This window comes from Sebastes umbrosus, chromosome 21, assembly GCF_015220745.1.
Source record: "Sebastes umbrosus isolate fSebUmb1 chromosome 21, fSebUmb1.pri, whole genome shotgun sequence".
In the NCBI taxonomy this organism is placed as follows: domain Eukaryota; kingdom Metazoa; phylum Chordata; class Actinopteri; order Perciformes; family Sebastidae; genus Sebastes; species Sebastes umbrosus.
The window spans coordinates 22129876-22144766 of NC_051289.1; the positions used below are offsets into that span (position 1 = coordinate 22129876).

Consider the following 14891-nt stretch of genomic DNA (forward strand, 5'->3'; position numbering starts at 1 on the left):
TAACAGTCTCTTCTGTACTATACTCATTTTAACAGTCTCTTCTGTACTATACTCATTTTAACAGTCTCTTCTGCACTATATTCACTTTTAACAGTCTCTTCTGTACTATACTCATTTATAACAGTCTCTTCTGCACTATACTCACTTTTAACAGTCTCTTCTGCACTATACTCACTTTTAAGTCTCTTCTGCACTATACTCACTTTTAACAGTCTCTTCTGTACTATACTCATTTTTAACAGTCTCTTCTGCACTATATTCACTTTTAACAGTCTCTTCTGCACTATACTCATTTTTAACAGTCTCTTCTGCACTATACTCACTTTTAAGTCTCTTCTGCACTATACTCATTTTTAACAGTCTCTTCTGCACTATATTCACGTTTTTAATAGTCGTGTATCACAGCTGCTACTCTGCACTATATTCAGTTTTAACAGTTTTCTTCATCTCCTTGTATTTTTATATCTGGTATATTTTCTTTGTACTTTGCACTAATAACTTTTTTTTACTGCCTTTTTACTAACGAGTTTTGCACTATGAAACTGTGATGCTGGAAACTTGAATTTCCCTCTGGATCTATCTATCTATCTATCTATCTATCTATCTATCTATCTATCTATCTATCTAACGTTAAATAAATACAAGTTTCAGACGTCCAATTGTAAATATATAACTCTAAACTGGCTAAATCCTGTTATGCATTGTCCTGTAACGTTAAATATGGCTCTACTCCATCACAACGATAGCACGAAGGTGCACAGTCCCAACATGTGTCGTCCTCTTAGCAGCTAGCATGTAAGGACATGGACTCTGGGTTTCATTAATAATGTGTATTTAATATCACCAAGCCTGTTGGCAAATGCAGGTTTCAAGATTCAAGATTCAATCCCCTTTATTGTCATTGTGTAGTACAACGAAATTAGATTGTGACAATCCCATAGGTGCTAAAAAAAGATAATACAATAAAAAAATATTAAAGATAATACAATATAAAATATAAAAATACAATATGTATATTGATGAGATGACAGTTTTGCCAGATTACAGTTTTGCCAGATTATTGTCCATCAGATAATTATATAAGTATTGCACAGCATCATATAATTATTGCACAGAGTGATCAGCATGTTATTGCACATATCCGTAACAGTAGATTTACATTTAATATAAGAGATGACGTGGACCTTTAGGCTTCGTGGGCTGCCTGTAGTAAATTCGGATGACATATAACAATTTACCAAAGAATGCTAATTTGTTCGACAAAACGTCCAATTTCACAAGTTATTTAACTCCCTTAATCCCATAGTTGGTGGTAGTTTTTTTTTATTGAAAACATGTTGTTGTTTTATATAAGATGTCTAAATGTCAGGTTCTATACATTTGCTGATAAGCTGGACTTCTGAACTTTATCGTTAGCTCAAAACAGTTAATTCTAATTGACTTTGGACTCCTGCAGGCCAGGAGAATGATAGCTTTGTCTTGGAGAAAAATGTATTTACCTTCAATACATGTGTGGGTGAGGGAGATGGCATCTTGTGTTGTACTGGAGAGACTTACATACATAACCAGAGGAAGACTAGCAAAATTTGAAAATGTTTGGAAACCTTTTGTTGGAGTTTCTTGGACGTCAAGGGGCACAGAAAAACTGCTGTGTGTTGCTGAGTGCTGTTGTTGAAATTGTTGTGTTGTTGTGTTTTTTGTTGTTGTTGTTCTTCTTTAAGGTATTTATTTGCTTTGTCTTATCTTTTATTTTATTTGTTTTCTTTGTTAGATATGTGAAATACATGAAATGTCATGTCTCTCTTTCTTTGGTTACTGTGGAAATTCTGACTAAACATTTCATTGTATAATGTAATTATTAATATTGTTAGTCTGTCTGTATGGGTATATATGTATATATGTTTATATGTACAATTCAATAAAAAATATTGTTTTAAAAAAAAAAAAAGAAGCCTGTTGGCAAATGCAGGTTTAATATAGGAGATGATGTGGACCTTCAGGCTTTGTGGGCTGCCAATAGTAAATTCGGATGACATATAACAATTTACTAAATAATGCTAATTTGTTCGACAAAACGTCTAATTTCACAAGTTTTTTTAACTCGTTATTCCACTGGTTGGGGGTAGTCAGTAAAGTGAATTACCCCGAAGAGGTTTTTTTTTGAAAACATGTTGTTTTATATAAGATATCTAAATGTCAGGTTCTATAAAGTATACATTTGCTGATAAGCAAATCAGCATTAAATTACTGGACTTTTGAATGGAGTTTGGAATTATGATGTTTCAGAGCAGCAGGTATCAGGGCAAGACTGCACCATGAATATATCTACTTGTATTAGTTTGGATCTATGCAGGAAAGGCTACCCTTGAGCAGTGCCTGCAATGGTTGTTATCCTGAACTTCACTTCTTTTTTTAACCTACAGACAGGTGGTGATAACAGACCAGCCTAATCCAGGCACCAGCCAACTAGAGAGCCTGGCCTTTGTTTACCTGCTTCTCAGGTAAGACGTAAAAGGTGAGCAGGGGGCAGGGCCACCCACGCCGTAGAAGGGATGCCTGTGGAGGGCGGAAGCAGCAGCGGCTCTGCTTCGGCGGCCCGTCACCCCAAGCAGAAGCGAAAGGCTCACAGTTTGTCTATTCGGCGCACCAACAGCACAGAGGAGAGGCCAGCCGGCATCCTGAGAGGAGATATGCTGGAGGGACAGGTGAGGCATATGCACAGACACCCATGCTTTTTCTCTCTCTCTCTCACACTCACACACAAGCACACTCTGACAGTTGCAGACATGCATTTTGGCAAACATACAACTCCTAAGACATATAATAACATATTTTATTTCTTGTGGATCTGCTCAAAAACACATACCAGAAAGTTATTCTTTCTTAATTACCATTTTGATTGTCATTTTCTTGTGGTGTGAGGCCGTTTTTTTTGTCAGTCATGAGAGTACAGTACGAGCCGGTTGAGCAGCATTGCTTTTACTTTGTACCCGGTGATGCAACATCAAATGTAATGTATTTGTGAGATGTGGTTTTGTTCCCCAGGGGAAATGTTATTGCATTTTAGGTAGCCACAGGATTTTTACTTTGGAATAAACTTGCTTTAGTCAAAGTGTTAATGTCATCTAGATTTTACATCCTCTAATCTTTGATGAACTGCCTGGTGTGGATGTGCAGGCTGGTTATAGATTCCTTTTTTTAAAACAAAGGGATCTACTGTGACTTTTTAAGCCCACTGGTGCCATCAAGTTAGTGATTAACCATCTCCAAACAGGTTATTTAAATTAGAGCTACAATTGATTTGTTTCCTCCAGAAAGGGAGAACCGTAAGCCTTTATACGAGCAGGCATTTCCTGATGCAAACCAGTTGTAGCAAACTGTCAAGCTTCTTCACTACTGGGGTGATAAAATCAGTTTGTTTGATCAAGAAGAACATCCTGGTTGTTAACTTTTGGGAGTTGGCTATAGAGTGACCCTATTTAGAGACATCTCTCCGATAAGCTGAGCAAAGGGTTCGTGAGTGACTGTCAAGTGTTTTAGATTGTATCATGTATTTTCTGTCATGGGGGATCAAACTGGTAGAATGAAAGACAAAACATAGTCTGTGCCTTTTTCATGATCCAAATTTTGGATTCAAATATTCAGTCCAATATAATGCAATGCTTTATTTTGTCAGTATTGTCATGCCCCAGTTTTGGTCATGGAAGTCCTTTAGCATTTACTTTCTCTGCTTGACAATGTCCTTGAATTATCAGCCACTAAAACTAGAGCTCAGCTTGCACTGGCCTGTTGTCTCATCAAGTTTTAATATGGGCCGCTTGTCCAGGTCTGATTAGTCTTTTCACCAGGCCTTTTTGTCTATTGCCAAGACATGCTGGCTGCCTGGCTCTGTTTATGTACCTAGTCTACCCCCCACCGCACTAGTTCCACACACACAGGCAGCTTTATAAACCCATATATAACACACAGAACGCATTTTCTGCCGCACTTTAAATGCTGTCATTATTAGCCAGAGTGCATTGCAGGTTTTAGGGTTAAGCTAAGCAGCTTTGAATTCATAAGGGCTGCCTGTTGTTTGTTAATTGACCTTTTTTTTTTGCTAAGTGTGTTGACATGGGGCGCAGACAGAATGGTCAGGCGGTTAACGTCACTGTTGGTTTTGAACGTGTGCCAGAAGAAAGAGTGACAGTCAAGTATTTGGTTTCCTCGTCTTTCAGATGGCTAGAGAAAGCAGCAGCTCTCAAGGCGAGCTGTTAAATGCAGCCTTTTGAATCCTTTGTTTTCATGGCAGCTTTTTATGTCTCTTTGCATGCTAGTCTGGTTTAGACTGATCACCTGATAACTGGGTACTTCTAGGAGTTCGCCATGGAGGTAAGTCAGTTGATTGAAATGAGTTTGAGTGGTTGGACCCTGGCTGTTGTGTGGTTTGTACATAATCGTTGTAGCTATGTAGCCCCATATGTAGCTGAGTTCTTACACAAACTCAACTGGTGGCTGATTAAATCAGGTAAACATACAGGCTGTGTTTGACATGGGATTTATGTGGGTTGCTTTCGATTTGTTTAAGTGGTGTGGATTTTATGAGTCACCCAAACTTCTCTGTTTTTTTTTTGCCTGGCAGCAGCATTTTGTTGTTTTAATGTTTGAACATATTCATTTGTGAACATATATTAAAATAGTCTTGAAGTTCAGATTTTAAGGCACAACATACTTTATATATCACATTATAAGTAAAAGAGAATTCCACACTGGAGAGGGATCTGGAGGGAATGGAAGTGGTGACTCCTGCTCCATACACCAATGTGATTCCTACTTTGCAGCCCTACATGTCAGCTTACCATCAGGTTTATTCAAGCATTGTTCTTTTCTTTGTTGTCTGTCCAGGACTCCAAGCTGCCCCTCTCCTTACGCAACAACCTTCTTGACCTTTTTGGCCAGATTGAGCGCGAGTTTGAAAATCTCTACATTGAAAACCTTGAATGTGAGTAACTGATCCAAAGAGGCTAGCAAATTTATTTAGATTACATTTAGATTTGTTGGCCACACATACCTCACTGTATTGATCTTCAGGTGTTGATTGACTAACCAGATGGTTTCAGAACATGGGCAGTGTTTGCTTACTGACGCCCTGTCACTGTGCTAACATTACAGTACGCCGGGAAATTGACTCTCTGAACGAGCGTCTGACCGGAGACGGACAGATTATTGAGGGAGGAGACCCAACCAAGGGAGCTCTGAAAACAAAAGGTACAGTATTTCCTTCACAATCTGTTGCAGGTCTCGATATATTTAACAGATGCTACTGCTTCTTTGGAAAGTTAAAGGGACTCTCTGTAAGAATCAGAAATTGCTTTTTAACAGTGACACTTGTGGCCATTAAGTCAACGACAGTCAGCGTCCTGTTGCTCACGCTCTCGCTTGTGCTCGCACTACTGACACACACAAGACTGAACATGATTGACAGGCATCATGTTGCTTAATGTTAGCAACATCAGCCAGCTAAAACCACAATATCACTATATATTTCACATGCTTGGCAGTCATTTACCAAACGGAAGTCCCTCAATGAATCAAAGGCCCGGCCGATCCTAGTGTTAACTTTTCCTGCTTCAGGGGAGACACTAGTTTTGGTCTCCTGGGCCGGAATTGATAATGTTACTCGCTCCCGAGCCCCGTCACTTCAGTCAGCAGCAGGGAAACAAGACACGGGAAACCTCTGTTGGTCTTGAGGAGCTGCAGCATTTATTTCTGCACAAACTGCATCTTCCACTGTACATTCACTTGATATTCTCAAAGCTGAAATAACTCCTCTGCTCCGCTGCTCACTTGTTTTCTCAAACACTCGCTGTCTCTTTCTTGCTTCACCACTCACTTCCCACGTGCACACACACTCTTCGCACTGGCTCCGCTATTCTCCCAAAACACTAGTTTATTCCCAACGTCGGTCACATTCCTGTTTTGCAAGACAGGCTTCACTAGATATAACTTCTTTTTTTTTTTTGTGCTACCGTGGAGTTTGTGTTGGAGTATGAGTTGTGGTGGGGGCTGGTCGTTTGTTGGCATTAGCGGACTCCATGAACGTTATCTGTGGTTGCACACTGTTAGCCCTGAAGGCACTCGCGAGCGCACATGACGTCACATCCGTTGGAATTTCCCGGAAAAAACGGACCGGTTTCAGGCTGATAAAGGAAACCCAGAAAGTCGCGGAAGGTCTAATTTTTTAGGTTAGGTTATAACCTGTTCCCACATTGCCAATAAAAATTATTAAATCACATGTATATATATATATATATGTGTAAAAACTTACATACAGTCCCTTTAAATGGAAAAATATCGATGAAATTGATTTTGTGTCTTTAAAATGAAAGTATATATCTCATTCCATGGTGGCTCAAGTCACAATGAAGAAACTGACTGACTGTCTATCCCTCTGGTACTTTTAATACAATAAACAGATTTCAGGTGCCAACAGCTAGCTTAATTTTAATTGCAGTGTATTTAAAAGCACATAATGTTGGCTGAATACTGTGTGGAAAAAATATGAACTCAGATTTTAAATATACAATTATTGCAGCATGTCAAAATGTGATAAATTTGCACGTACTACAATCTGTCTCATGTTAATAATGCAGCACTAAAGAGGAACCTTCAGGGAGAAACCTTGGATTAAACACTGTTTTAGTCATGCCGATTGATAGTAAGACTGACCAGGAGGGATACGTTTACATGGTAACTTAGGTCAGACGTATTTAAACCTCCTTTATTGAACAGAATTTCCTGTCTGGTTTGCTGAAGTAAGCCTGGTTAAACAGGGAGTCTTGTTTTATGGAACAACCCTCAGGTGTGACGTGCACAATTAAAAACTTTATTATATACTTAAATAAGGTCCTTAGTGCAGCAGTGAAGCCAACCAATGAGTTTGTCACTCAGTGGAGAATTTCATTCTTTGTTCTTTGTCTTTCCATCACACAGCCAGCCACAGCACCAGTCAACTGTCACAGAAGCTGAAGACGACCTACAAAGCCTCTACCAGCAAGGTACCTGGCTCCAGCTATTTTAACCTATTCTATAGAGCTCGTACGATTTGTCATCTGTGTAATTATTTGAGCGGTGGGGGTAATGGTAACAGACTATCAAAAGCCCCTTTGTTGCAGAGTGAGGAGAAGGAAGTCTTTTTCTCTTCCTCTGAGGTCATGATATGTAAAGATTGGGTAAACAAATGAAAATGTGACCAAAAATCATTACTGTTAAATGCTTTTGTTTTTGAAGTGCTGATGCATTTATATAAAGATTTTTGGACGGAAGTTACTTGATTTTAAGCGTTTATCACAAAATGTCATCTCCCTTGACCTTTTCCTTTTTAATCTCTTGCCGATGTAGCGCTTGTACACTTTCCACAGCAAAATAGGTGGACCTCGTAACTTCAGTGTGGCCACATGGGAGTTGTGGGGAGGAGATTCATGGGTAACTGCCTGAATGCTCTGTTTGTTTCTAAGCATTGTGAGGGGACAGCTGTGGGCTGAGTCTGTTTTTAACTACAGTCTGACCTTGACTCCTCATCTCTTCTCTTCTCTGCTCTGCACTCTGTCGGAAATAATTTGGGTGAACGGCTGCAGTTGTAAAAAACAACATATTTTTACAGTTTCTTATAGGAACATACTGAATTTTTGAAAGAGTCATGTTGGTAACGTATTAATTACACAAAATCTTCTACCAATAGAGTAGAACCTTAATCACCATTTGAGTCCCTTTCCATCAGCATAATGATATGTCAGAGTCAGTTGTCATAATGCCAAAGCAAATAACAATACAAAAAAAAGACTGGCAAGTTCAGTAACAAAATTGTCTTCAAACAGCTGTTAAAGGAAATGTTCAGTATTTTGGGAAATACTCTTATCTGCTTTCTTGATTAGAATTAAATGAGAAGATTGATACGCTAAATAGGAAGCTAAAGGCAGCAGTTACTGTCACACATTGTGAAAGGGTTAAAGTTGTAAGACAAAAACACGGACAACTCCCAAACCCGACAACGCCGTGGTAGCAACCTGTCCATCACAAGTTAGCCACGCCCTAAAGCATCCCCTGCTTTGTGGTCTATTTGACTCTAAATAGGAACATAATTTACTAAATGAACATCATGCTGTATTGAAGAAGACTTGAAACTAACGATTGAGACCATAAACTCATGTTTACAATGTTTACTGAGGTAATAAATCAAGTGAGAAATAGGCTCATTTTCTCATAGACTTCTATACAATCAGACTTCTTTTAGCAACCGGAGGAGTCGCCCCCTGCTGGTTGTTAGAAATAATGCAAGTTTAAGGCACTTCAGCATTGGCTTCCCTTCTTAGACCCGGAGGTAGCCCACTGAATGTGCCGGGCTATTTCTTGATCAGAACCAATAACCTGGAGTCTAGCATATAACCTCCGTAAAACAGGAGAGTCAGTGGTGTTGATCTTCTTATCTAACTCTTGGCAAGAAAGCGACTAAGTCATTTCCCAAAATGTCAAACTATTCCATTAATGCAGGGCTCTACAGTGCATATGCAAGTGAAATGTTTTGTTCCAAGTACATCTTTTGTTTCAAAATTCTTAAGTATCTTCCAGTCATACCAGTTTGCTCCTGTGTCATGCATACAGTATGTGTTCATGTTATTTCTTTAAATAAGTAACTATGCCCCTAAATTTTTTGATTTACCTGCGCCCCAAAAAATCAATGTAAGCGTAAAGCCCTGTAATAGTATCATAAGTATCATATTGAAAATGTTTAGTTAAGTGTATTATGGCTTTCAAAATGACTTTGAACTTCTCTTCCCCACTTCCTCTTATTACCTAAAAGTTTCCCTCGACTTTGCCTTTTTTAAAGCAAAGAAACAACACTGAATGCAGCCAAAGTCTGAGCTAGATGAAGAGTGGGACAAAATCCTCTTCTGATTTGAAAGTTAGAAAAGAGGATACACAGGATCAAGGGAGGACTTCTTAGATTAACAGAACTAGCGGCTATAAATAATATACAGCTAACCTATCAGCTGGCTGAGAAACATGACAAAAACTAATTCTGTTAAGACTGACCGTACTTGAAACTAATGATCTGCACTAACTATATCCTCGGTTACTTCTGGGTTGACCTTGACTGGAATGGGCTATTTTTCTTGTTGCTCACTGCTCATTGTGTTTCAATGAGAAGAAACGAATAAGATTGTATTGTACTGTAATGTGAATGTTTACACACCGGACATAATGAGACCATACATTAACACAGTCTCACACAAGGAAACCAGATGCTTCGCTGCTGCATCTAATGACTACCAATGATCTAAGCTTATCGCTGTGGTTAGCCGTCTGCTTGCAGAAAGCATGCACAGCACAGGTTGTGACTGTTCTGTGACAATTGAAACAACTATTCACCCTTTAATTTGTTCACCTGGAAGCCTGCAGTGACTATGTATAACCAGACCACTAGATATGTTTTAGAGGTGCACCCCTCTTATAATATCTTCCCCACACCGATACTCAAATTGGAGCAGTCTTGATATATCATCCTCCAGTTATACACAATTTGGCGAAATTTGAAACCATAAACGTTTTGGCAGTTGCAGAAACATCCTCTGATCTGAAAACAGTGCTTGCAGGCTACCGTTCTAGGGGCCTGTATCACAATGACAGTTTAAGTTTTGTTTGGATTATCTGATGAATTACAGTGTGGTAAAACATATACAATATAATGACACAATTAAACTAGATTAAGAAGCTGTAGAAACACTCTGGATAATATCCACATATTAAACATAATGGCTGAGGAAATGAATGGCTGATAATGCCGAAATGCTGCATTCATAATGAACTGAGCCAATTAACTGTGCACAATTAATCTGCAGCTATAATTGCCCTTCATTAGTCTGTGGTAAACCATCTCTCTGTTTGTTTTAAATCTGGAGTGGACATATCACTGTGCAAAAAGATGTTTCATCTATTGCTGACATAATTACCTCGGAAAGCAAAATGATTATACTGATCTATAAAGATGTCTCTATTGCTTTTTATTACTTCTCACTTAATTGTAAGCTTGTGTCATTATGACATTTTTTCAGGGAGCTGTCAGGCTGACGACATTTCATCTGATCCTCTGAAGTCAGCCTGCTCTGTCTGTCAGAGACTAACAATAAGATGTGTAATGCTTGTAAAAAAATGTAAAAGCTACAATTATGTCTTTTGGTCTTTGGTATGGTTATGTAGCCAGCTTTCAATTACATTACCATCATTTATCAAACACAAACTATAAACCCAATTGATAAATTTGTTTCTGTAACTGTGCCATAGTAGGCCTTTTAGTAAGGCATGAGGGATTGTAAGTTAAAGGAACAGTTCACTCCCAAATCATAAATACATATTTTTCCTCTTACCTGTAATGCTATTTATCAATCTAGATACTTCTGTGTAAGTTGCCGAGTTGTGAGCAGTTTCATATAGGAACTATTTTCTTTCTACCGAACTACACCCGCCAACCGTATCACCATGCAGAAGGAAGCATGCATCTATACTTACCTTGCACCACTGAGTTAGCTAACGTTACAGCTCAGTCGAGGAGTATGCCATTAATGTTTATAGGGCTGTCCTCAACCAAAGAAATTCTTAGTTGACTAACACTGATACGATTTGTTCGACTCGTCGATTAGTTTATTTAATTTCTCTAGTTTCTCCACAAAGCCTCACACAAAAGCACCACTTTAAATTTTGTGTTTACCAAAGATGTGCTCAGTATTTTCTTGGAAATAAATCATTCAGCATTAAAAAAAGCATAAAAATGACTAATCGACTAAAGAAATCTTAATCTTAGTCTTAGTCAACTAATCGACTAAGAGGAGGCAGCCCTAAATGTTTACATCTCGCACTGTCACAAGCAAGAACCTCTCGTCCATGAATCGATACATGCTTCCTTCTGCGGGTATAGATATCTCCAACACTCAGCAACTCACACCAAAACAATCTAGATTGATAAATAGCACAACAGGTTAGAGGAAAAAATCGGTATTTTTGATTTTGGGGGTGAACTGTCCCTTTAAGTTGTACACATGCTGGTATTTATACCACCCATTCTGTCAGAGTAAACAGCATTCCCATTCTGAAAACCTTCTATTGGTGCACCTGTAGATACTTTAATTTTACTTGGCCTCTAATTTAAGCAACACTGTGTTTGGTTTAACACCAGGAGGAATGCTCATCCCTCTTTCCATTTCTCTTTTCTTCATCATGCCCACCTCTCTACCCTTCCTGTTCAGATTGTGTCCAGTTTTAAAGCCACCGCAGGGTCCCGGGCTTTGTGCCAGCTGCTCAAGGAGTACGTGGGCCACCGGGATGGGATCTGGGACCTCAGTATCACCCGAACTCAACCAGTAGTCCTGGGCACCGCCTCCGCAGGTACACCAAGTCACTTTACTGACAACATGCCACATAGTGGTTTACAACAAGAAAAAGTTCAAACTAAAGGTGTTGCATGCAATATTTACATCATTATATCATTGTGTCACATTAATTGGGATTCCTTGGTGCCATTAGTTAAAAATGAGAGCATAGTTGAGATGATTGACAGCATCTGTTGCACACTAGTGTTGTTAGTGTTAATACTGTTGAAATTCTCAAAAAAAGACAACCCCTCAAACAGACAGAACTCTAATGGTTTTTCGGATTTGTTTAACACGATTTTTGTTTTTATTTCCATCATTTGCCATTGGAAGAAACTTAAGAAGCTCTAGCTGGAAATAAGCTGCAGTTTGTGTTTGTGTTCATGTTGTCCACCTCTGCTCTGCCTTCACAGACCACTCAGCTCTGCTGTGGAGTATAGAGACTGGGAAATGTTTGCTGAGGTATGCTGGCCATGCAGGATCAGGTAATAATTCATAAAAAACTTAAATAACTGTATTTGTCCTCAACCATGCAGACATTTCAAAGATTAGTCTGTTGCACTATGCAGCATTCATAGACTTCATATAGCAGCAAACACCATTTGAAATTTACAGATACAGAGGAGTAATGTCTACCTGGGCAGAGAATGAAGTCACTCTCCCTCTGTGTGTTTTAATCCGAGCTTCTCTTTGCTTTGTTTACGTAGCTGGTCCTGTCGTGCTTGCATTTTAGTGCATGTGAGTCCCTGTGTGTGTGTTTGTAACTAATTGCCACCGCTCAGCACTGCGCTCATACACCTGTTGTCGCTGATAACGCCGTCCTAACCCACGGCATCGTCCCGGAAGTATAGCGCCCATCCTGAATAACCTTTCTCAAGTAGATATAATGATGATTTATGCAGCAGGTTTTGTATTAAACACTGGCTGGTTCATGACTAAAACATATGATGTAGGTCACTGTGTGTCTGTCCACATTTGCTCACTTGGCTTATTAGATAACAGAAATACGTACAGTATATGATGTTATATATGTACATGTCTCATCATTGCTCTCTCTCCCACAGTCAACTCCATCAAGTTCCACCCCACAGAGCAGATGGCCCTCACAGGTATGTATTTAAAAGCATGTGTGGTTATTTTGCTGATTTCTTCAACATGTTAATTTCCCTTCATGACTATTTGGCCATCTTCTCCCTGCTGCTGTTTTCTCCAGCAATTAAATATCTGTAGATCTGAATGTGCTGTGTGTTTGCTGATGTGTACTTACTTACTCACAGCCTCTGGGGACCAGACGGCTCACATCTGGCGCTACATGGTGCAGCTTCCTGCCCCCCAGCCACCACCAGATGTCAGTGTGAGTAGCTTTTTTTTACTGTTCTCTTCTCTGAGCTTCTACTGGAACATCCTAGAATGTCACAGAGTTTTGAGAGGTGTATTTTCTGTCAAAGGATTTATTAAATTTACAAACTCAGTGAATATTAATCATAGAGTGGATATAAGAAGTGGACGTAGTGACCGTGACTTCACCCATTGGTTTGTGGACCGCCGTTTTGAAGCCTCTCGAGTTCGGCATTTTGGCCGTCGTAACATATATTTGACTGAATTTTCCCAGCAGCTTGTTTATATTTGAATTAAAAGTCAAGTTGTGTTTTGTTGTCGTTTTGTTAAAAAGGAAACAGAAGTCATCAGCTGCATGTTCAGCAACTACCCGGAATTGAGTGGTGCGTTTACATGTCTTGTTGCAGCCTGCAACAGAGTATCAAATACATACAATGAGTATAAATAAATATAATGAGTATAAATACACTGGTGGTCAGAGATAGAAAGGTCCATCATAGACACATTATTTAAGTCCAAACTGAGCTAGTCTAAGGTATGGCTGAGGCTATGAGTTGGGCCAGTGACATGTTGAACCAGATTAAAGGACTCAGTTATATTTAAAAACTCAACTGCTGAATTTGAGGCGTCATCTTTGTGTAGGTTAAAATCACCAACCAGGATCATTTTATCATATTTTAAAATAACCGATTATAAAAATGCTGATAAAAACACTAGATTTGCTTTGGGGGGGTCGATAGATTCCAACACACAACACTGGAGTGGCCCCAGTAATTTTCAGCATCAGCACTTCAAAGCTTGAGAGGTTGTTGACAGTAATGGAGCTGCATTTGTGCTGATTTTTAAAAAACAAAGCCTCCACCACGACCAGTAACCCAGAGAGAGCTGAAACACTCGTAGTTCGAGGGGCACGGTTCACTCAGCTGACTATAGTCACCAACCTTCAACCAAGTTTCTTTCAAAAATAAAAAAATCCAAATTAAAACAAGTAATAAAATAATTTAAGACGAGATAAGGTAATCCTTTAGTAGACCCACAGTGGAGAAATTTGCAGGATTACAGCAGCTAAGGGGGACAGTGCAAACAACAAGAGGCGTCAGTAAAAAAAAAAAAACAAGTTCATATGTCGCTCAGCGTCCCATGGCAAATTTATCAACAGAACTAGATCCTAGCTGTCACAGGTTTTTTAATCTGTGTCACTGCTGGCATCTGCATGCATTGACTGAACGACTACCATTGTGTCCTTCTTTGTACACCCACAGGCTCCATGTGATGACGACCAGGACTCGTCAGACAGAGAAGAAGGTGAAGTGGATGGCGAGGGTCCTTGCGAGGTCCCCACTGTCCGGGTCGCTACAGCAACCCTGAAGAGCCACCAGGGTGTAGTGATCGCAGCTGATTGGTTGGTGGGAGGCCGACAAGTGGTGACAGCTTCCTGGGATCGTGCTGCCAACCTGTATGAGGTGGAGACGTCTGAACTGGTTCATGCACTCACTGGTATGTAAACAGGCTGACATATTATATCCAGGGGTGAAAGTAGATTGAAGCTGTTGCCGGTACTCCTAGGCTACCCCAACCTTCACTGCTTGATATTGTTCTCCTCCACCCCGAGCTTCATGCATCCCTGAACACACAATTCAATGCCTGTATGGTGTAGAAAGAAAATAGAAAAAACTCACAAACACATCATGTATAGCAAACTATTTATTTAAATGGGAATGTGCTGCATTTGTAAATGTTGACAAAACTTTTCAAATTAAGTTGTTCCGACTTAAGGGGGCATTCACATGAATTTTACCAGTCGGGGACTCGTATTTCCAATTATTTCGACATCACATAAATCCAGCACAAATGCCCTATCTCGCTGTTAATGAAAGTGAAAAAGCATTGCCACATGGCAACAAATCGAGCTGTGATTAGGGATTTTTGATGCACCACACAGATGTTTTGGCAGGGATAGACATATATAGCCTACAGTAGTGGACAGATGCCGTTTCCATGGTTGCCACACATTTACTCGCGGATCGCTTGTCTGCATGAGGAGCGCAGTCAGACCCCGCACATCCAAGCAAGTGCGCAGGTGGAGTGTTACTCCCTGTCGTAAAAGACCTTAATGCATGTAACGATAAATGGAACCGAAAACATAATCTC

The 14891-nt window shown here is 39.6% G+C and overlaps 1 protein-coding gene across 4 annotated transcripts in view; it reads left to right on the forward strand.

Moving 5' to 3' along the window:
• LOC119480590 (WD repeat-containing protein 37-like) overlaps positions 1–14891 on the forward strand; it is a 38413-nt gene that overhangs the window by 1873 nt on the left and 21649 nt on the right. For 3 of the 4 annotated variants that reach the window (XM_037757012.1, XM_037757013.1, XM_037757014.1), the window contains 10 exons: positions 2424–2705; positions 4885–4981; positions 5152–5247; positions 6973–7037; positions 7381–7464; positions 11280–11418; positions 11816–11887; positions 12467–12511; positions 12680–12756; positions 14003–14237. In XM_037757012.1, the coding sequence (XP_037612940.1) occupies positions 2553–2705; positions 4885–4981; positions 5152–5247; positions 6973–7037; positions 7381–7464; positions 11280–11418; positions 11816–11887; positions 12467–12511; positions 12680–12756; positions 14003–14237 (1063 nt within the window). In that variant the 5' untranslated portion in view covers positions 2424–2552. The remainder of the gene's footprint in view (positions 1–2423; positions 2706–4884; positions 4982–5151; positions 5248–6972; positions 7038–7380; positions 7465–11279; positions 11419–11815; positions 11888–12466; positions 12512–12679; positions 12757–14002; positions 14238–14891) is intronic. The other variant, XM_037757015.1, reaches the window with a different exon arrangement.